The 21460-nt window shown below is 41.0% G+C and overlaps 1 protein-coding gene across 4 annotated transcripts in view; it reads right to left on the minus strand.

Annotated features, from left to right (window-relative positions):
• The window catches only part of LOC140738841 (uncharacterized), a 145953-nt gene that overhangs the window by 52175 nt on the left and 72318 nt on the right, over nucleotides 1–21460 (minus strand). For all 4 annotated transcript variants that reach the window (XM_073066767.1, XM_073066766.1, XM_073066765.1 and 1 more), the window contains exon 4: nucleotides 12373–12453. In XM_073066767.1, coding sequence (XP_072922868.1) covers nucleotides 12373–12453 — 81 coding nt within the window. The remainder of the gene's footprint in view (nucleotides 1–12372; nucleotides 12454–21460) is intronic.

Genomic DNA, 21460 nt, shown 5'->3' on the forward strand with positions numbered 1-21460 from the left:
CCTGCCTCAATGCTTGCTTGCCAGATCCTTTCTGATACCATTAAAATTGGCCTTTCTCCAATTTAGAATATTAACCTGAGGGCCAGACCTATCCTTCTCCATAATTAACTTAAAACTGATAGCATTCTGATCACTAGATGCAAAATGTTCCCCTTGTGTCATCTGACCTGTTTCAATCCTTATTAGGAGATCTAGTATTGCACTCTCTCTAGTTGGGACTTCTATGTACTGATGAAGAAAATTTTCCTGAACACACTTGACTAACTCTTTTCCATCCAGCTCTTGTACAGAATGGGAGTCGAAGTCAATATGCAGAAAGTTAAAATCACCTACCACAGAACCTTACGTTTCTTTCAACAGCCTGCAATCTCTGCAAGTTTGCTTCTCTAAATCCCATGGACTGTTGGGTGGTCTTTAATCTAATTCAATTAACTAGCTCATACCTTTCTTCTTCCTCATTTCTACCTATAAAGCCTCACTAGATGAGCACTCAGTCTGTCCAAATTAAGCACCGCCATGATTTTTTCCCCTGACTAGTAATGCCATCCATCCCCCTTTAATCTCTCCCACTCTATCACATAAACAACAGAACCCTGGAACACAGAGCTGCCAGTCCTGCCCCTCCTGTAGCTATGTCTCGTTAATGGCAATAATGTTATAATTCCACATGCTGATCTATGCCCAAAGCACAACCGTCTTTCCTACAATACATCTTGCATTGAATTATAACCAACTCAGAATATCAGTCCCACTATGCTCAACCTTTTGCTACCTGAATTTGTATGTAGGCTTAATAACATCTTTATCTTCAACCACTTCACAATCTGTTCTGGTGCTCTGGTTCCCACCCAAACATAAAATATTAGATGTTTATGGTATTTGTTACTCAGCTGCACAAAATCTGCCAAATACTTCCAGTAAAGACAGGAAGTATGCATGCTTTGATGTTAAATCTAGATTAACTTCTCCAACCTATCATACCTCAAGCCATTCCATACCTCGTGTGGAAGATGACATGAATTGACATGCAGTGAATTTCCTGGCAGTGATTCCATATGCAAAGTAACCACCACAAACAGCAATAACAAAGGGCTAGTTGTTGCTCAGCATAGTGAAAGCTCAGGGGGAAGACAAGGAATTGACTGTGACCTTCGGGAAGCAGAAGTTGGGAAAGCACCAGACCTTAATGAGGGATCATTGCTGGAAAGGGTGAGCAGTTTTAAGTTCCTAGGGTTAACATTCCAGACAGTCCTGGGCCCAACACATAGATGCAATCATGAAAAAGCTTTGAATTCGGACTACTTCATTAGGACTTTCAGGAATATTGGTTTGTCATCAAACGAGGACCACTGTCCGTTATGCTTCTGGTGTTTAGGACAGCAATGAAGGACTTCCATCTTTGGCATGTTCAAGGCTTCTTTCATTGTGTCAGTAGCTTCCTCTCAGTTTTCACTTCTGTCAGTCATGCAAGTCCTGGGTGGAGACTCAGGAATACTGTCGGACTCAGATATAGAAGTGTTCTTCATTGCTATTTTCCAAACAATTTTATTTTGCCGGTCAGCATTATTAGCCCTTAGGTGAACCCCTGAAACTGCAGGACCGGTTCTGTACTCTACCCTTTGGTATGGGTGACCCTACCAAGTGCCAATGCATAAAGCTCTGACTTCAGCCAACATAGCTCTCTAAGTCCTTGAGGCTCACAATCTTCCAAACCATGACAAGGTTGTGGTCCTCTTGGAGGATGTCATCAAACACTTACAAATTTCTGTGGATGTGGGTGGACGGCATTATTGCTGGTTGTGTCACCAACTGGTATGGAGGTTCCAATGCACAGAATAGAACAGGGCCACAGTGGGTGGTAGTCTCCGGTAACTCCATCACGAACACAACTTTCACCGCCAATAAGGATCCTCAGAATCCAGGGCATGTCATCTTGGTGGCACAGAAGAGTAACGACCCACACTCAATGATTCAGGAATGATTTCTCTTCACCATCAGATTTCTGAACAATGCATTTAACCCATGAACATAAACTCACTCACGAGGAAATCTGCAGATGCTGGAAATTCAAACAACAACACACACAAAATGCTGGTGGAACACAGCAGGCCAGGCAGCATCTATAGGGAGAAGTGCTATAGCGTCGCTGTCAGAACGAAGGGTCTCGGCCCAAAACGTCGACAGCGCTTCTCCCTATAGATGCTTCCTGGCCTGCTGTGTTCCACCAGCATTTTGTGTAACATAAACTCACTTTTCCTTTTCGTGGACTTTTTTTTGCTTTGCAATTTATAATGATTTTATGCTTTTGCACTGTACTGCTGCCACAAAACAATAGATCTCACATCATATAAAAAAGGGATAATAAACTGATTCTAATTCTGAAGTGTGGCATGAAGATAAGGGCTCTGGCTTAGGAGTTGATAGGGTGAGCAAGGGATTTTCTCTTTGGAGCAAAAGAGGATGAGAGGTGGTAGGTAAGATGATAGGCACAGAGAGAGTGAAGTCAGGAACAGTCAGTGGGGGCTTAATTTTAAGGTGATTGGAGGAAAGTATGGGGAGGATATGAGAAGGAGGATCTTTACACAGAGATTCAAGATTCAGGTTTATCTGTCATGGTGCAGATTGAAATATACAGTAAAATGTGTTGCTTGCATGAACAATCAACACACTTGAGGGTGTGCTGAGGGCAGCCCGCAAGTGTTACCACATGTTCCAGTGGCAACATAGTAAGACCATAGTACTTGACAGAACAACACAACCCAACAAGCAAAGCCTGTTCCTTCCTCCCACCACACACATACATAGAGGGTGGTGAGCGCATGGCACGCACTGCCAGATATAGTAGTAGAGTCAGATGAAATAGGGACACTTAGGAGACTCTTACATTGGCACATGGAGGAATGAAAAATGGGGGATTATGTGGGAAGGAAGAGTCCAATTGATTTTGGAGTAGGTTAAAAGGTGAGCACAATGCGTATGCACTGGGCTGTGCTGTTCAGTGTTCTATGTCTTGAGCAGTGGCCAATCAGAGATCAGAAGAGTGAGAAGATGTAGTTCACTTAAGTTCACTGATTGAGTAGAAAAGACATCGACTCATGGCAGTTTGGTGCTTTGAGCAGTGGCCAATCTGCATTCAGGATTGTTTGGCAAGAAGAAATTAAATTAAGGCAGGGGAAAGGGGAACAGCCATCATTGGAGTGGACAGAGTTAAAGTGGGAGTTAAGGGTCTTCGAGGCTTCAACAAGTCAGGCTTGAGTGAGGCAAGGCAAAAATGCTGTTGGTAGATTTTTATTTCTGCACAGTTTGCTGCTTTTCCTTCTTTATCTTTGCTCAGTTAGGAATGGTAGGGATGCCAGGCAAGATAGCAGAATGCTTCTCTTGCGGGACATGGGAAGGCAGGGAGACCTCCAGTGTCCCTGTTGACTATACCTGCAAGAAATGCAACCAGCTGCAGCTTCTAACACTCTGCATTAAGGAGTTGGAACTGGAACTGAATGAACTCAGGATTATTCGGGAGGGTGAGGGGGTGATAATTAAGTCATTAAGAGATAGTTACACCCAAGGTGCAGGTCACAGGAAACAGGGTGACAGTCAGGAAGAGGAAAAGGCAGCCAATGCTGAGTATCCCTGAGGCAAACTCCCTCAACAACAGGTATACCACTTGGGGTTCTGTTGGCAGGGATGAGCTACCAGAGGAAGGTCACAGCGGTCAGGTTTCTGGCATGAGTCTGGCTCTGTGACTCAGAAGGGAAATGAAAAGAAGAGGCAAGCTGTGGCGATAGGGAATTGGTTAGTTAGGGGAACAGAAGGGAGACTCTGTGCACAAGAGCGAGATTCCTAGATGGTATGTTGCCTCCCGGGTGCCAGAGTCTGGGACATGTCAGATTGAATCCTTAGCATTCTTAAGTGGGAAGCTGAGCAACCGCAGGCTGTGGCCCATGTAGGTACCAATGACATGGGTAGGAAGAGTGACGAGGTTCTGCAAAGTGAGTTCAGGGAGTTAGATGCTAAGTTAAAGGGCAGGACCTCCAGGGTTGTGATCTCCGGATTGCTAGCTGTACCACGTGCTGGTAAGGCTAGAAATAGGAAGATTATACAGCTTAACTCATGGCTATGGATTTGGTGTAGATAGGAGGGCATCAGATCTTCGGATCATTAGGCTCTCTTCCAGGGAAGGTGGGGCCTGTATAGAAGAGAAGCTTTGCATTTGAACTGGAAGGAGACAAATATCCTAGTGGGAAGGTTAGCTACTGCTGCACGGGGTGGGTTTAAACTAGAGTTGCAGGGGATAGAGTGCCAGAACAGATAGTGCAGAGGTTGTGAAGACAGGTGGTGTTAAGACCTCAGACAAAGTCAGGAGTCAAAAGGGTGAGCATGATGCGACTAACATCCTGAGCTGTGTATATATCAGTGCAAGAAGTATCGTAGGAAAGGCAGATGAATTCAGGGCATGAAAATATGATATTGTGGATACTAGTGACACTTGGCTGCAGGAGGGGCAGGACTGTCAGCTCAGTATTCCAGGAGTTCTGTTGTTTTAGATGTATCGGATCAGAAGGGGTTAAAGGAAGAGGAGTAGCATTACTAGTCAGGGAGAGTGTCATGGCAGTGTTCAGTCAGGGGAGACTACAGGACTTGTCATGTGAGGTGTTATGGAGTGAAATGAGGAATAAGAAAGATATGACCATGTTAATGGAGCTATATCACAGACCACCCAACAGTCCGTGCGATTTAGAGGAACAAATTTGTATAGAGTTTTTAGACTGTTGCAAGCAGTATAAGGTTGTTTTAGTAGGTGATTTTAACTTTCCACATATTGACTGGGACTTCCATGCTGTAAAAGGACTAGATGGGATAGAGTTTGTCAAATGTGTTTAGGAACGTTTACTTAATCAGTACGTAGATGTCCCAACAAGAGTGTGCAATACTTGACCTGCTATTAGCGAATGAGACAAGGCAGGTGACAGAAGTTTGTGTTGGGGAACACTTTGCATCTAGTGATCAGAATGCCATTAGTTTCAAAGTAAATATGGAAAAAAAAGGTCAGGTCTGCTGGCTGAGATTCTATGTTGAAGGACGGCCAATTTTGATGGTATCAGAAAGGATCTGGCAAGTGTGGATTGGGATAGGCTGTTTTCTGGTAAAGGTGTACTTGGTAGATGAGAGGCCTTAATAAGTGAAATTTTGCATGTACAAAGTACAAAGTTTGCAAGTGTCTGTCAAAATAAAAGCTAAAGATAACAGTTTAAAAAACCTTGGTTTTCAAGAGATATTGAGGCCCTAGTTAAGAAAAAAAAGGAGATACATAGTAGGTATAGCCAGGTAGCAAAAAATGAGGTGCTTATGGACTATAAGAAATGCAAAAGAACACTTAAAAAAGAAAACAGGATGGCTAAAAGGAGGCATGAAGTTGTTATAGCAGACAAAGTGAAGGAGACACACACATTTTAAGAACAAACAGATTGCAAGGGACAAAATTGGTCTTCCAGAAGATCCCAGAATAGTAACCCATGTGTGGAGCCAAAAGAGATGGGGGAGATCTTAAATGAATTGTTTGCATTTGCATTCACTCAGGAAACAGTCACAGAATCTATACAAGTGAGGCAAAGTGGCATCACCTTCATGGATCCTAGACAGATTACAGAGGAAGAGGTGTTTGCTGTCTTGAGGCAAATTAAGGTGAATAAATCCCCAGGACCTGGCAATGTATTCCCTCGGACCACAGTGTGGTAGTTGAGGGATGCCTCTCTTATTGGAGGGCTGTGATTTGTGGAGTGCAGCAAGGATTGGTGATGGGTCCATTGTTTGTCATCTGTATCAGCAATCGATGATAATATGGTTAACTGGTCAGCAAATTTGTGGATGTCACCAAGATTGAGGGTGTAGTGGACAATGAGAAAGACTATCAGGGCTTAGAGCAGGATGGGGACCAGTTGAAAAAATTAGCTGAAAAAAGGCAGATGGAACTTAATGCAGACAAATGTGAGGTGTTGCAGTTTGGTAGGACCAACCAGGGTAGGTCTTACACAGTGAACAGTAGAGAACTGACCAATGTTGTAGAACAAAGGGATCTGGGAATACAAGTCCACAGTTCTTTAAAAGTGGTGTCACATGTAGATAGGGTCGTAAAGAAAGCTTTTGGCACATTGGCCTTCATAAATCAAAGTATTAAGTATAGAAAATGAAATGTTATGATGAATTTGTATAAGACATTGGTGAGGCCTAATTTGGAGTATTGTGTGCAGTTTTGGTCACCTGCCTACAGGAAAGATGTAAATAAGGTTGAAAGAGTGTAGGGAAAATTTACAAGGAAGTTGCAGAGTCTGGAGGACCTGAGCTGTAGTGAAATATTGAAAAGGACTTTATTCCTTGGAGCATAGAAGATTGAGAGGAGATTTGGTAAAGGTATACAAAATTACCAAGGGTATAGATAGGGTAAATGCAAACAAACTTTTTCCACTGAGTTTGGGTGGAGCTACAACTAGAAGTCATGGGATAAGGGTAAAAGGTAAAATCTATAAGGGGAACACGAGGGGAATCTTCTTCAATCAGAGGGTCATGGAAGTGTGGCACCAGTGAATCATACAAGCTTGATTTCAGCATTAAAGAGAAGTTTGGATAGGTACATGGATGGTGGGGTACAGAGGGCTATGGTCCCAGCGCCAGTCAATGGGAGTAGGCAGTTCAAATGGTTTGGCATGGACTAGATGGACTGAAGAGCCTGTTTGTGTACTGTACTTTTCTATGACTCTAATTGATTGGAATTAAGGTGGTGATTAGAAGCAGTGTGAACACAATCTCAAAAGATCAGAAAATTAACCATTAATAAAACCTAAACAGGCAATTAAAATAAGCAAGAAGGTCAGTTTGTAAAAATATTTTAATGCATTTTTGGAATGGGTTGCCAGAAATAGTGGTTGAGATGGTCATATAGGCAAGAATTAAAAGCTATCCAGGTAAGTTCATAAATAGGACAGGTTTGGATGGCTATGGGTCAAATGCAGATGGGACTAGCTTGCAGGACAACACAGAGGCATGGACAAACCGGGCTGAAGGGCCTTTTCCCTGCAGCAAGACTCTGTGACTCTACTATTTTCCGAGATTCGCTTCCAAAGAGTTATGTCACAGAGAGAATCAACATAGATATGGGATCTTTGACGCACTGAGTCCACATTCACCATGAAATACCTTCCACTACCTAATTCAGGTGGTAGTTTTATATTTCCAGTTGCAGCTTCTGATTAGCTTAGTTTAGTTATCACAGCAAGAAGTCAGGGTTAAGCACAATGATAAGTGTAGACAGCAGGTTGAGTTAATCTGGCCCATTATCAGTAATTTTCTTTTTAGTTCCTGCAGTGTGGACATTAGAGAGTTTTAAGTCTAATGGCTTGTAGAAAGAAGCCTGTTGGTCCCGACTTTAATGCAGCAGTACCATTTGCCAGACAGAAGCAGCTGAAACAGTTTATGGATGGGGTGACTGGTGCCCCCGATGATCTTCCAAGATTTCTTGGATAGGCACATGAATATGAGGAAAACGGAAGGATAGGCTGAGGGGATTAGTTTAGTCGGACATTTGATTACTATTTTAATTGGTTCAGTACAACATTTTAAGCCAAGTTCACTCAACCTATTCTCATAAGGCATGCTCTCCAGTCCAAGCAACATCCTTGTAAATCTCGAGAGTATCCACATCCTTCCTGTATAGTACTCCAAGTAGGGTCTAACTAAGGTTTGATGAATGCCAACACATCATACATCTTCTTAACAACTCTGTCAACCTGTGCAGCAGTTTTGAGTATCCTATGGACATGGACCCCAAGATCTCACTGATCCTCCACACTGCCAAAAGTCTTACCATTAATATTATATTCTGTCTTCAAATTTGACCTACCAATATGAACCACTTCACACTTATCTGGGTTGAACTCTATTTTTCTCAACCCAGTTCTGCATCTTATTGATGTCCTGCCATAACCTCCAACAACCCTCCAGACTATCCATTACACCCTCAACTTTTGTGTCATCAGCAAAATTACTAACCCATCCTTCCACTTCCTCACCCAGGTCATTTATAAAAATCACAAAGAGGAGCGATCCCAGAATAGATCCTTGAGGAACACCCTGGTCACCATACTCCATGCAGAATATGACATCTACAACCACCCTTTGCCTTCTGTGTGCAAGGCATTTCTGGATCCACAAAGCAAGGTCTCTTTGGATCCCATGCTTCCTTATTTTCTGAATGAGCCTTGCATGGGAAACCTTATCAAATGCCTTACTGAAATCCATATACACTACATCCACTGTTCTACCTTCATCAATGTGTTTTGTTACATCCTCAGAGAATTCAATCAGGGTCATAAGGAATGACCTCCCCTTGACAAAGCCATGTTGACTATCCCTAATCATATTATACCTCTCCAAATGCTCATAATTCCCGCCTCTCAGGATCTTCTCCAACAACTTGCCCACCACTGAACTAAGACTCACTGATCTATAATTTCCTGGGTTAACTCTACTCCCTTTCTTGAACAAGGGAACAACATTTGCAACCCTCCAATCCTCTGGTACTTCTCCCGTCCCTATTGATGATGCAAAGATCATCAATTGAAGCTCAGCAATCTCCTCCTTCGCTTCCCTCAGTGGCCTGGGTTATATTTCATCTGGACCAAGCAACATATCTAAGGTAGTGCTTTTCAAAAGCTCCAGTACAGCCTCTTTCTTAATGTCTATATGTTCAAGCATTTCAGTCTACTGTAAGTCATGCCCACAATTGCCAAGGCCCTTTTCTCTGGTGAATACTGAAGCAAAGTATTCATTTAGTACCTCCATTACGTCCTCCAACTCTGTTCACATGTTTCCTGAATAACGTACTGATTAAGGGAGTCAGCCCAAAACGTTGACTGTTTACTGCTCTCCATAAAAGCTGTAAGACTTGCCGAATCGCTTCTGCATTTTATGCATATTGCTCAAGATTTCTGGCATTTGCCAAATATCTTGTGTTTAGCAACATCTTGTGGGTTGGCATAGCAGCTACATAATTACCTTGTGATAACAAGAGCAGACCAATGGGTGAGTATAGTACAGTGAATGAGTCACCATCTGATATCCCAAAGCCTTTCCACCATACGGAAGGCAGTAGGAATGACTGTCCAGTCAAAATACTCAATGCCAATCAGAGCAGAACAGCTTGTTGGCATTGGGCACCTCATTCATTCCTTCCACAAACAGATTGCAACCACAATGCGAACCATCCATAACACATACCACAGTTAGCATGCACACAGCATTTCCCAACTCATGTCTTCTATCACCAAGAGATGTACAAGATGATAAGAAGCATTGATAGCGTAGACAGCCAGAGACGTTTTCCCAGGGTGAAAATTGCTAAAATCAGGATTCATAATTTTAAGGTGATTGAAGCAAAGTATATGGGGGTATCAGAGGTAACTTTTACACACAGAGGGTGACAAGTGTGTGGAACGCCCTTTCAGGGGAGGTGGTAGAGGCAGATACTTTAGGGGCATTTAAAAAACTCTTAGATGGGCACATGAGTGATAGAAAAATGAAAAGCTATAAAGTATGGAAGGAAAAGGTTAGATTGATCTTACAGTACATGACAAGATCAGCACAATATGATCAAAGTTCAAAATAAATGTTTTTATCAAAGTACATATATGTCACCATACGACCCTGAGATTCATTTTCTTGTGGGCATACTTAACAAGTCTGCAGAACAGTAACTATAACAGAATCAATGAAAGACCACCCAACTAGGGCAATCAACCAGGGTGCAGAAGACAACAAACTGTGCAAATGCAAAAAGAAGAAACAATAATATTCTATAAATAAGCAATAAATATTGAGAACATGAGATGAAGAGCCCTTGAAAGTGAGTCCATTGGTTGCAGGAACATTTCAGTGATAGGGCAAGAGAAGTTGAGTGATCTTTTATTTATTTAAATAATCTTTTATTTAAGATCCTGATAGTTGAGACAAAGGGCCTGTACTCTGCTGTAATGTTCTCTGTTCTATTGCTAGAGCACAGGGGAATGGGCATCAGATTTCTGAATGGTGCACTATTACTTATTTTTGTAACTTAGTAATTTTTCAGTCTTGCTCTGAACTGCTGCCACAAAATAATAAATTTTATGATAAATTTATGATATATGGTTTCTGTAGAGGGAAATCTTGCTTGACAAATCTGTTGGCGTTCTTTAAGGAAGTAACAAGCAGAGTGGAAAAAGGAGAGGCAGTGGATATCGTTTACTTGGATTTTCAAAAGACATTTGAAAAGGTGCCACACATGAGGCTGCTCAACAAGGTAAAATCCTGTGGTGTTACAGGAAAGATACTGGATTGGACAGAGGAATGGCTGACAGGCAGGAGGCAGAGAGTGGGAATAAAGGGGGCCTTCGCTGGTTGGCTGCCACTGACTAGCTGTGTTCCTCAGGGGTCAGTATTGGAACCACTACTTTTCACCTTGTCAATGATTTAGATAATAGAATTGATGGCTTTGTGGCAAAGTCTGCAGATGATATGCAGATTGGTGGAGGGGTAGGTAGTGCTCATGAAGCAATGCATTTGCAGAAGGACTTAGACAAATTAGAAAAACAGGCAGAAAAATGGCAGATGGAATACAGTATTGGGAAATATATGATAATTCATTTTTGGTAAAAGGAACAAAAGTGAAGACTATTATCTAAATGGGGAGAAAATTGAAACATAAGAGATGCAAAGCAACTTGGGAGTCCTCATACAGGACTTCAAGAAGGTTAATTTACAGGTTGAGTCTCTGGTAAAGAAGGCAAATGCAATGTTGGGATTTATTTCAAGGGAATAGAATATAAAAACAAGGAGATAATGCTAGGGTTTTATAAGACACTAGTCAGATCACACTTGGAGTATTGTCAACAGTTTAGGGCTCCATATCTCAGAAAGGATGTGTTGTCATTGGAGAGAGTCCAGAGGAGGTTCATGAGGATGATTCCGGCAAAGAAGGAGTTGACATATGAATGAGTTTGGCAGCTTTGGGCCTGTACTCACTGGAACTTAGAAGCATGTGGGGTGATCTCTTTGAAACATATTAAAGATAGAAATAGAGCTATTTCTGAAGAAGCAAGCAAAGGAGTTGATGTTAGGCATCATTGTTCTCCTAAGCTCTACAGATTCTAAACTCTCTGGCTAAAAAAAATTCCTCCTTACCTCTGTTCTAAAGTGTTGCCCCTCAACTGGATACCACCACTAGAGAAATCATCCTCTCTATATCAACTGTTTCTGGTCCTTTCAACATCCAGTAGATTTCGTGGGAATACACAGAAGATCGAAAGCAGCAAGCTGGCTGCTGGCTGTGTGCCCGAAGTGCTGTGTTCTTTGGGCACAGAGCTTGGAAGAAGCGATGCAACAGACTTTTAACCTTGTAAATCAGCGAGTTGTTTGTTATGTCTCCCCTCTCGCTGTGAAATGGAGACATCGCTTTTTCCCTTATTAGGGAGAGAGAGAGCCTGTGGTATGTCGAATACTAGGTGAACGAGTAGTCTTTGGGGTACTGCAAGTCTTTGTCTTTATTGATGCTTTGCTGCACGTTTGAGCGCTCAGTGGGGGGCACTAATGCTTTTTTGCTGGTGGGGGGGTTGTTGCTTTGCTGCTGCTTATGCGTGGGAGGGGGTGCTGGGGGGGACTGTGGTGTTCTAACATTTAACTGTCATTCATTCTTTGGGGAACTCCTCTGTTGGGGATGTTTGCGAAGAAAAAGAATTTCAGGATGTATATTGTATACATTTCTCTGACATTAAATGTACATTTGAAACCTTTGAAACCTTTCAATGCTCTGCCACAGACTGCAGACTACCCATGACCGAGGGTATATTTAAAGCGAAAATTTATAGTTTCCTGATTGGTCAGGGCATCAAAGGTTATGGTGAGAAGGGAGGTAAATGGGGTTGAGTGGGATCCGGGATCAACCATGATGGAATAGTGGAGCAGACTTGATGGTCTGAATGGCCTAATTCTGCTCCTATGTCTTATGGTCTGAATAAACCTGATTCTGATGTTTCCCTCCACCTGCGCTCCTAAATTGCATGTTATTTATCTGGGAAAAGGTATCACCATTCTGGATTTAAATCTTGGAATTTCCTTCATACAGCCTGCACAATGAGAGCATAAGGGAAAATTGCTTCCTGGTCTCCTGAATATGTTCAACATTTTCTTGCTTTATTGCATTTTTCCTGCATTAACACAGCTTCACTTTTAGATTACTGGGAAAATTCAGCATTGCGGACATCACCAAACCATCCCACTGGCAACCAACCCATGTATATACACTGATGACTCACGAGAGAGACAGTGCCACTAAAAATCTTACTTACTGACCCAGTCATCTCTTAAACAGTCAAGATGCAGCTGTGGTTCTTGCTTCATTTGAAGGTCTCTTGTGTAGATACTGAAAACAGACTAATAAACACACTAAATGTTAAAATCCTCAACACTTACAAAGCCAAATCTAAATCAATATCTTTATTACACTAAAGACCTATTTAATCCATTGTTATATTCAAAAATAAAATTTGATATAACAAAATTTCTGCTGCTAATTATTGTACTCTGTGTTGATTTATTAATAAATACTGCTTGAGAAGTTTGCTTGTGAACCATAAGGAAAAACAAAAGACTATCCCAGAAGATATGCTTTAGTCTCCTTTGCAAGACTGGCAAGAGTGGCACGGTGGGGCAGTAGCTAGCACAGTACTTCACAGTACAGGCGACCCACTTCAATTCCTTCTGTTACCTGGAAGCAATTTGTGCATTCTCCCTGTAACCACATGGGTTTCCTCCGGGGGCTCTGGTTTCCTCCCACAGTCCACAGACGCACTGGTTAGTAGGTTTACTGGTCAGTGAAAGGGCCTGGTCCGCGCAGTTCTCAATAAAAAGAAAATTTGTAATCCATGCAGAATTTACATTTTCATCCATTTTGTTTCAAGAATGCTAGCTGGAGCTTTAGAACTGTTTATCTAAATACACTGATTGGATGTGAGATGTACTAGTCAGTGGTATAACAGTAGTTCTATTGACTGCAAGTGTAAAGAGCAGTTAGGAATAGGATTAAGGACAAAAAGGTATTTGTAATAATGTCAAAGAAGATGAAAAATATTCCAGAGCACTAATTAATGTAAAACTATAATTATTATCACCTGGACTATTATCAATTCCGGCAGCACGGCCGAGTAGCAGATAGCGCAATCACTTTATAGCAGCAGCAATCACCGATCGGAGCTCCGTTCCCACTGCTGTCTGTAAGAAATTTGTTCACTCTCCCCAAGACTATATGGGATTCCTCTGGGTGCTCTAGTTTCCTCCCACATTCCAAAGACATACTGGTTAGGGCATGCTACCTTAGCACCAGAAGTGTGGCGAAATTGTGGGCTACTGTCAGCACAATCCTCCATTTGATGCAAATGACAGATATCATTGTATGTTTCAATGTAGGTGTGACAAATAAAGCTAATCTTTAATCTAATATTACCTATTACTTACACAATTTTGCTTGCTTATTACATTAGATGCATTAGAGGTATCTAAGAAACTCTTAGCTAGACTCTTGGATGATAGGAAACTGAAAGACTACGTAGCAGTGAAGGGTTAGAATGATCTTAGAATAGGTTAAAAGAGCCTGTACTTTGGTGTAATGTTCTACATCCTAAGTTTTATGTTCTATTACCACACAGACCTGTCAAATCCACATCAGCTCCCTGCAAACATCATCATCAGTCCAATTTCCCCTCTCTTTTTCCAGCAAGACACCCTCCCCTTTTCACATGTTCTGTCTCCACTACTTTGGGATATGGCAGGAAACTGAGGCACCCCAGGGAAAACCAAGGGATCACAGGAATGAAAGTCTGGAATGAATCCAGGACCCTGCAGCTGTGGGGTTGCAGAGTTAGCCATGGCAAAAGCGTGCTGCGTATTGACATTTAGTTGGCTGAGTGGTGTACTAACAACCACCTCGCACTCAATGTCATATTTATCTAAATACACTGATTGGATGTGAGATGTACTAGTCAGTGATATAACAGTAGTTATATTGACTGCAAGTGTAAAGAGCAGTTAGGAATAGGATTAAGGACAAAAAGGTAATTGTAATTATGTTAAAGAAAATTAAAAGCTACTGAATAGAGAATTGAGGTCCATGAGCCAGTAATCATTGAAGGATCAGAGATGGAGAGGGTCAGTAACTTTAAATTCCTATGTGTCACTATCTCAGAGGACCTGTCCTGGACCCATCATATAAATATTATTGCAAAGAAAGCACAACAGCACCTCTACTTCCTTAGGAGTCTGTGGAGGTTTGGCATGTCATCAAAAATCTTGGCAAACTTCTAAGGATGTGTGGTGGAAAGTGTGCTGACTGGCTGCGTTACGACCTAGTATGGGAATGCCAAAGCCTTTGAGTGGAAAACCCTACAGAAGGTAGTGGATTCGGCCCAGTATATCATGGGTGAAATCCTCTTAACCATTGAGCACATCTACTTGAAACACTGCTGTAGAAAAGCAGCACACATCATCAAACATCCTCACCACCCAGGCTATGCTCCTTTCTCGCTGCTGCCATCAGGTAGAAGGTACAGCAGCCTCAGGATTCACACCACAAGGTTCAAGAACAGTTACTACCCCTCAACCATCAGGCTCTTGAACAAAAGGGAATAGCTGCACTCATTTAAGGACTGTTATATTGTTATTTCATGCTCGCTATTTATTGCTATTTATTTATATCTGCATTTGCACAGTTTGTTTACAGCTTACAGTTACCGTTCTATAGATTTGCTAAGTACGCCTGCAGAAAAAGAATCTCAGGGTTGTATGTGGTAATACAACATTATGTGATAATAAATTTTACTTTGAACTTTGAACTAGTTGTCCCGAATAGAGACCAGAATTTAATGCAGTTTCTGAGTAAAGATTTTTTTCTTCATAATGGAAAACATCTGGCAAAAAACCAATAACACATTGTGATAAAAAAACAACATAAACAAAATCAAGCATTATGCACTCAGTGACCACTTTATTATGTACTTCCTGTACTTAATAAAGTAGCCTCTGAGTGTATGTTCATGGTCTTCTGCTGCTGTAGCCCAGCCACTTCAAGGAACGGTGTGTTGTGCATTCAGAGATGCTCTTCTGCACACCACCATTGTAATATGTGGCTATTTGAGTTGCTGTCACCTTCCTGTTAGATTGAACCTGCCTGGCCATTTTCTTCTGCCTGGCCTCTCTCATTAACAAGGTCTTTTCACCCACAGAAACTGCACTCAATGGATACTTTTTTGTTTCTCACACACTCTCTGTAAACACTAGAGATTATTGTGAGTGAAAACCCCAGGAGATCAGCAGTTTCTGAGATACTCAAGCTACCCCATCTGGCACCAGTAATCATTCCATGGTCAAAGTCACTTAGATTCTATTTCTTCCCCATTTTGATGTTTGCCCTGAACAACAATTGAATCTCTTGAACATTGAGTTAGTTCAGAAAGTTAGATGCTAAGTTAAATGACAGGACCTTCAGGGTTATTGTTGTAGGGCCACATGCTAGTGAGGCCAGACATAAGAAGATCATAAACTTCAACAGGTGGCTAAGGTATTGATGTAGGAGGGACGGCTTCAGATCATTGTGCTCTCTTCCAAGGAAGATGGGACCTGGGACCTGTACAGAAGGAACGGTTTGCACCTGAAGGAGGGTGACCAATATCCTAGTGGAAGGTTTGCTTGTGCTGCAATGTTGGGGTGGGGAGGACAGGTTGGTTTAAACTAGAGTTGCAGTGGAATGGGAACCAGAGCACCAGAACAGATAGGGAGTGGGTGTGGTGAAAGATATTGTTAAGCCAACATACAACGTCAGGAATCAAAAGATTGAGCATGGTGAGACTAATGTTCTGAGCTGCATATATTTCAATACAAGAAGTATTGTAGGAAAGGCAGATGATAAGGGCATGGATCAGCACATAAAATTATAACATTGTACCCATTAGTGATACTTGGTTTCAAGTTGGGCAAGACTGGCAGCTCAATATTCCAGAGTTCCTTTGTTTTAGATGTGGTAGAATGGGAAGGATTCAAGGGGGGTGAGGTAGCATTACTAGTCAGGAAAAATGTCAGAGCAGTGCTCAGTCAGGACAGACTGCAGAGCTCTTCTTGTCAGTCTTTATGGGTGAAACTGAAGAATTAGAAAGGTATGAGCACATTAATGATTATATTACAGACCACCCAACAGCCCATGGGATTTATAGGAACAAATTTGTAGAGAAATCACAGACTGTTGCAAGAAACAAGGTTGTGATAGTAGATGTTTTTAACTTTCTGCATATTGACTGAGACTCTCTTACTGTAAAAAGTCTGGATGGGAAAGAGCTTGTCAAATGTGTTCAGGAAAATTTCCATAATCAGGACATATAAGACCAAATGAAAGAGTGTGCACTACTTGATATGCTATTAGGGATTGAAATAGACAGATGATAGAAGTTTCCATCTAGTAATCATAATGCCAGTAGTTTCAAGGTAATTATAGAAAACAATAGGTCTGGTCCTCAGATTGAGATTCTAAATTATAGAAAGGATCTGACAAGTGTGCATTGGGACAGGTTGTTTTCTGGCAAAGGTGAACTTGATAAGTGGGAGGCCTTCAAAGCTTGCATGTGTCTGCCAGAATAAAAGTTAAAGATAACAGGTTTAGGGAATATTAGTTTTCAAGAGATATTGAGGCCCTGGTTACAAAACAAAGGATGTGCAGAGCAGGTATAGGCAGGTAGGAACAAAGGAGGTACTTGAGCAGTATAGAAAAAATCCAAGGGAACACTTAAGAAGGAAATCAGGAGGGCTAAAAGAAGAAATGAAGTTGCTCTTGCTGACAAGGTGAAGGAGAATCGTGAGGGAACAAAAGGGCAGCAGGGGACAAAATTAATCCTCTGGAAGATCAGAATGGTAACCTATGCATGGAGCCAAAAGAGATGGGGAAGATCTTGAATGGATTTTTTGCATCTGTATTTACAGAATCTGTAGAAGTGAGGCAAGGCAGCAGCAAGGCCATGGGCCCTATGCAAATTGCTGTCATGAGGCGAATTAGGGTAGATAAATCTTTAGGGCCTGACAAGGTTTTCCCTTGGAGCAAGTGTTTAGGGGGAACATGAGGGGGATCTCCTTCAGTCAGAGGGTGATGAGAATTGGGAATGAGCTGGCAGAGCAAATGGTGAATGAGAGCTCGATTTCAATGTTTAAGAGCAAAGTAAGTAGATGCATGGGAGGGGTATGGAGGGTTATGGTCCAGGTGCAGGTCGATGGGACTAGGCAAATTAATGTTTCAGCATGGACTAGATGGGCCTATGGGCCTGTTTCTGTGCTGTAGTGCTCTATTGCCCTATGTCTTCATGCTTTTATGTACTGAGGTGTCGCCACATTATCGGCTGAATAGCTGTTTGCATTAATGAGGAGAAAAAAAGTGGACACTGAATGTGTGTACTGTATATAAGCTAATCATAAGTATTTATATCTATTGTGCTTTTTTATGATGGTTTATTATGCTACATTGGATCTGGAAGGACAATCATTTTGCTTTCCTTTACACTTGTGTACTGAAGAATGACAATAAACAATAAACAAACCTGAACTTACGAAGATTGAAGCTTGAAGAAAGGATTAGAATATAATCACCAGACCTGCAGAGCTCTAGGAAACAAAAGGTGGACAATAGACCTATCTCCTCAGCAACACCTAGCAACCGGTAAGTGACCTTTCCAGAGGAATAGATGAGGATGCATTGTTTTAAAAAAGTTAACTTGAAACTATTCACCTGCCAGAGGTGATAATAGAGAAAGATACATTAGGAAGAGTTAAGAAACTCATAGATAAACACATGGATGATAGAAAAATAGAGGGCTATGTAGAAGGGAAGGGTTAGATTGATCTTAGATTAGGTTATAATGTGGGCACAACATTGTGGACCAAAGGCCCTATATTGCACTGTAGAGTTCTGTGTTCCATGTTCTAAAATTGCCTATTTTACCTTTCTTGTCCATTCTATTGAAACTCCCAAACTTTCTGATTTGTTGGTGCCTGTGTTTTTAGGAAACTCCCTTTCCCCTTAAATGGATTTCTGTGAATTCATCTAGCCATTGTTTGTTTCAACCCCTTTCATAATAGCTTGGAAGACACAACTCTGCTGAGTTCATTTTCATGTTATCACGAAAGGCAATAACAAGAACTGTGAGAACAAACTAATCCTACCAGTTAAGAACTGCTATACTGGTTATTCATTCAGTACTTCAGCTGGCTTTACTGAAATCTGATAACAGCAACACAGAAATTATTTTGCAGTAAACACTCTAGATTCCTATCAAGGGTTATACTATTTCACCACAGATGGCCTACTGAGTAATTTTCTACTTATAAGCATTTTGATTGATATCAGTATTTAGATGTCCCAATGTTGATGAAAGACAAATGAACAACAGCTGTTGATAAAGCAATCGGATTTATGATGAATGTTTATAAAGGAAACCAAGAGAAGGGCTAGAGTACATTTAGTTAATACTTTGCAGAATGTAGAAGATTTTTGGGAAGGTTTACTGGATTGTTGGGAATGAGTATGGGAATGTGATTAAATCGATCACTTTATCAGCAAGCTGATACCATGGACCAGATAGCCTTAGCAGTTATTGTATTTTTCAACGCTTCAATGATATAGAGGACTTGGGGGGTAAAACTATGTCATGAGACATGTGGTAAAATCAGCACACGAGTGCCATATTTTAAATTTAGTTCCATTAGAGTCAACTGAACCAAAATTGGACAGAGGAAGTTTTTTTCATTCATTAGTGATAAGTAGTTTAGTAGTTGGGATCAATATGGATGGGCACTTAATGTCTGGCATGGGCATAGTGGGCTGAAAGACTCTTTGACCCTATAACGTGAAGTCTGGATGTTACTTCCAGTACCTTCATTTATTGAATGAATACAGGAGGCAGCTGGGAGTCTGGATCTGGATCACAGATAAACCTTAAGTATTGGTATTGGTATAGGTTTACTTATTATCACATGGACCAAGATACAGTAAAAAGCTTGTCTTGCATACAGTTCATACAGATCAAGTCATTACACACTGTATTGAGCTAGAATAAGGTAAAAGAGTAACAATGCAGAATAAAAGCTACCGAAATAATACAGTGCAGGTAAACAATAAAGAGTGAGATTATAATGAGGTAGAATGTAAAGCCAAGGGTCCGTCTTATTTAACAAGATTGTCATTCGAGAGACTGATAACAGTGGGATAGAAGCTGTCCTTGAGCCAGGTGATACGTGCTTTCAGGCTTTTGTAATATCTGCCTGACAGGAGAGAGAGAAGAGAGAATGTCCAGGGGGCTTCCTGATTGTTTTACTGAGTCAGCAAGAAATATAGACAAAGTCCATTGAGGGGAAGTCAGCTTCTGTGATGTGCTGAGCTGTGTCCACGACTCCCTATAGTTTCTTGCAGTCACATGCAGAGCAGTTGCCATGAACAAATCGGTGTGCATTCAGATAGAATGCTTTCTATTATGCATTGATAAAAATCAGTAAATGCCAATGAGGACATGCCTTGAATTTCTTCAGTCTCCTGAGGAAGTAGAGCCATTGGTGAGATTTCCTGGCCATGATATCTATGTGGCCAGACCAGAACAGGCTATTGGTGATGTTCACTCTTGGGAACTTGAAGTCCTCAATCCTTTCAACCTCAACTCCATTGATGCAGAGATGAACATGTGTACCTGCACCCCACCACACTTTCTGAAATCAATGACTAGGTCTTTTGTTGACTTTGAGGGAAAAGTTGTCCTGACACCATGTCACTCTGCTCTCTACTCCCTCCTGTACTCTGACTCACTGTTATTTAAGCTGTGACCCACTACAGTAGCTGGAGTTAGAGCAGATTCTGTTCACTTTGTAGTTCAGTAGTGACTGAACAGGGGCCTGAGGACACAACCCTGTGAACAACAGTGTTTAGAATAATTGTGACAGAAGTACTGACTGTGGGAGTAAAAGGGTAAATGTGAGATAAGTGAATGGGTATTGTGATATCTGTCAGAAAATTCATAAAATGGCATCAAGAAATTCTTTTGCATCAAGTCCTCCATTCCCTGATGTGGCAAGAAGTTATTTGCTTCCTCTTTAAAAACCGCCAAGGAGCTATCCCCAGTTTTAACTCAAGAGTCTTCGGATTAGATCAATCACATCAAAGTAACCCAACATGGATTGTTGGCTTGGTACATGTCAGTTAATTTTGAAACTGACATTTTCCAGGCATCAGCCTTTCACTGAGTTGAGCTGAAGTTCAAGTTCATGTTTATTGTTATTCAATCATCCACATTGGTACAACAATACAAAATAACATTCATCTGGAACCAAAGTCACAGAGTCATAGAGAAGCAGGCTCTTCAGCCTATCTAGTCCATAATGCAACATTTAAATTATCTAGTTCCATCGCTCTGCACTCAGACTAAAGCTTTCCATACCACTGCCATTCATGTATCTATCCAAACTTCTCTTAAACATTGAAATCAAGCTCACATTCACCACTTGCACTGGCAGCTCATTCCACACTTTCATGACTCTCACGTTCCTGCTAAGCTTAAAGCTCAAAACACATTACATATATCTCATACTTGGACAGGGCAAGAAATAATATTTACATAATAATATTAACAGATAATTTTAAAATATTCTGTAGATTATCTCTGTTAGTCTCTTAGGCTCTGTTTTTTTTTACTATGCATTTCTGTAAAATCAAAATAGGATGGAAATTAAACCTCAAAATTCTGTAAACCCTCAACAAATCAGGCAGCATATGTGGGAAAAAGCAACAATATTAAGGTTCCAGGTCAAAGACCCTTCAACAGAATTGGGAAAGAGAGATTCCAGCTTCTTGTCCTTTCTTAATGAAGGGTCTCGGCTTGAAACATTGACAGTTCATTCCTCTCTGTAGATGCTGTCTGACCTGCTGAGTTCCTCCAGCATTTTGTGTGTGATACTAAGAGAGAAAGCTAGTTTTAATTTTTAATGTAAGATCAACTTAAAACTAACTTGTTTTCTCTCTGTTCTAATTCTGGGAAAGGATCTTCATCCTGAAACATGAACTCTGTGTTTCTGCCTCCACAGACTCTGATTGACCTGCTATCTCCAAAAGTTATTTCTGGATATAGCTGGGTATTTCCAGAAGTTTATATTTTTACAGTAGATTTCCAATAGTTGTATATTTTTTTGATTAATCATTGCTGAACAGGCATACAAAACAACATTAGGTAAAATCTTCAAGGAAATGAGATTTAAAAGACCCTCATTCTCTTGTCAATGTAACTAATCATCTACTGAACTCCTATTTATTTGGAAAGATATTTTCACAAGCATTTTTGCTGCTACTTCAATGTCTGCAGTTTTTTAACTG

Source organism: Hemitrygon akajei, chromosome 14, assembly GCF_048418815.1.
Source record: "Hemitrygon akajei chromosome 14, sHemAka1.3, whole genome shotgun sequence".
In the NCBI taxonomy this organism is placed as follows: Eukaryota; Metazoa; Chordata; class Chondrichthyes; order Myliobatiformes; family Dasyatidae; genus Hemitrygon; species Hemitrygon akajei.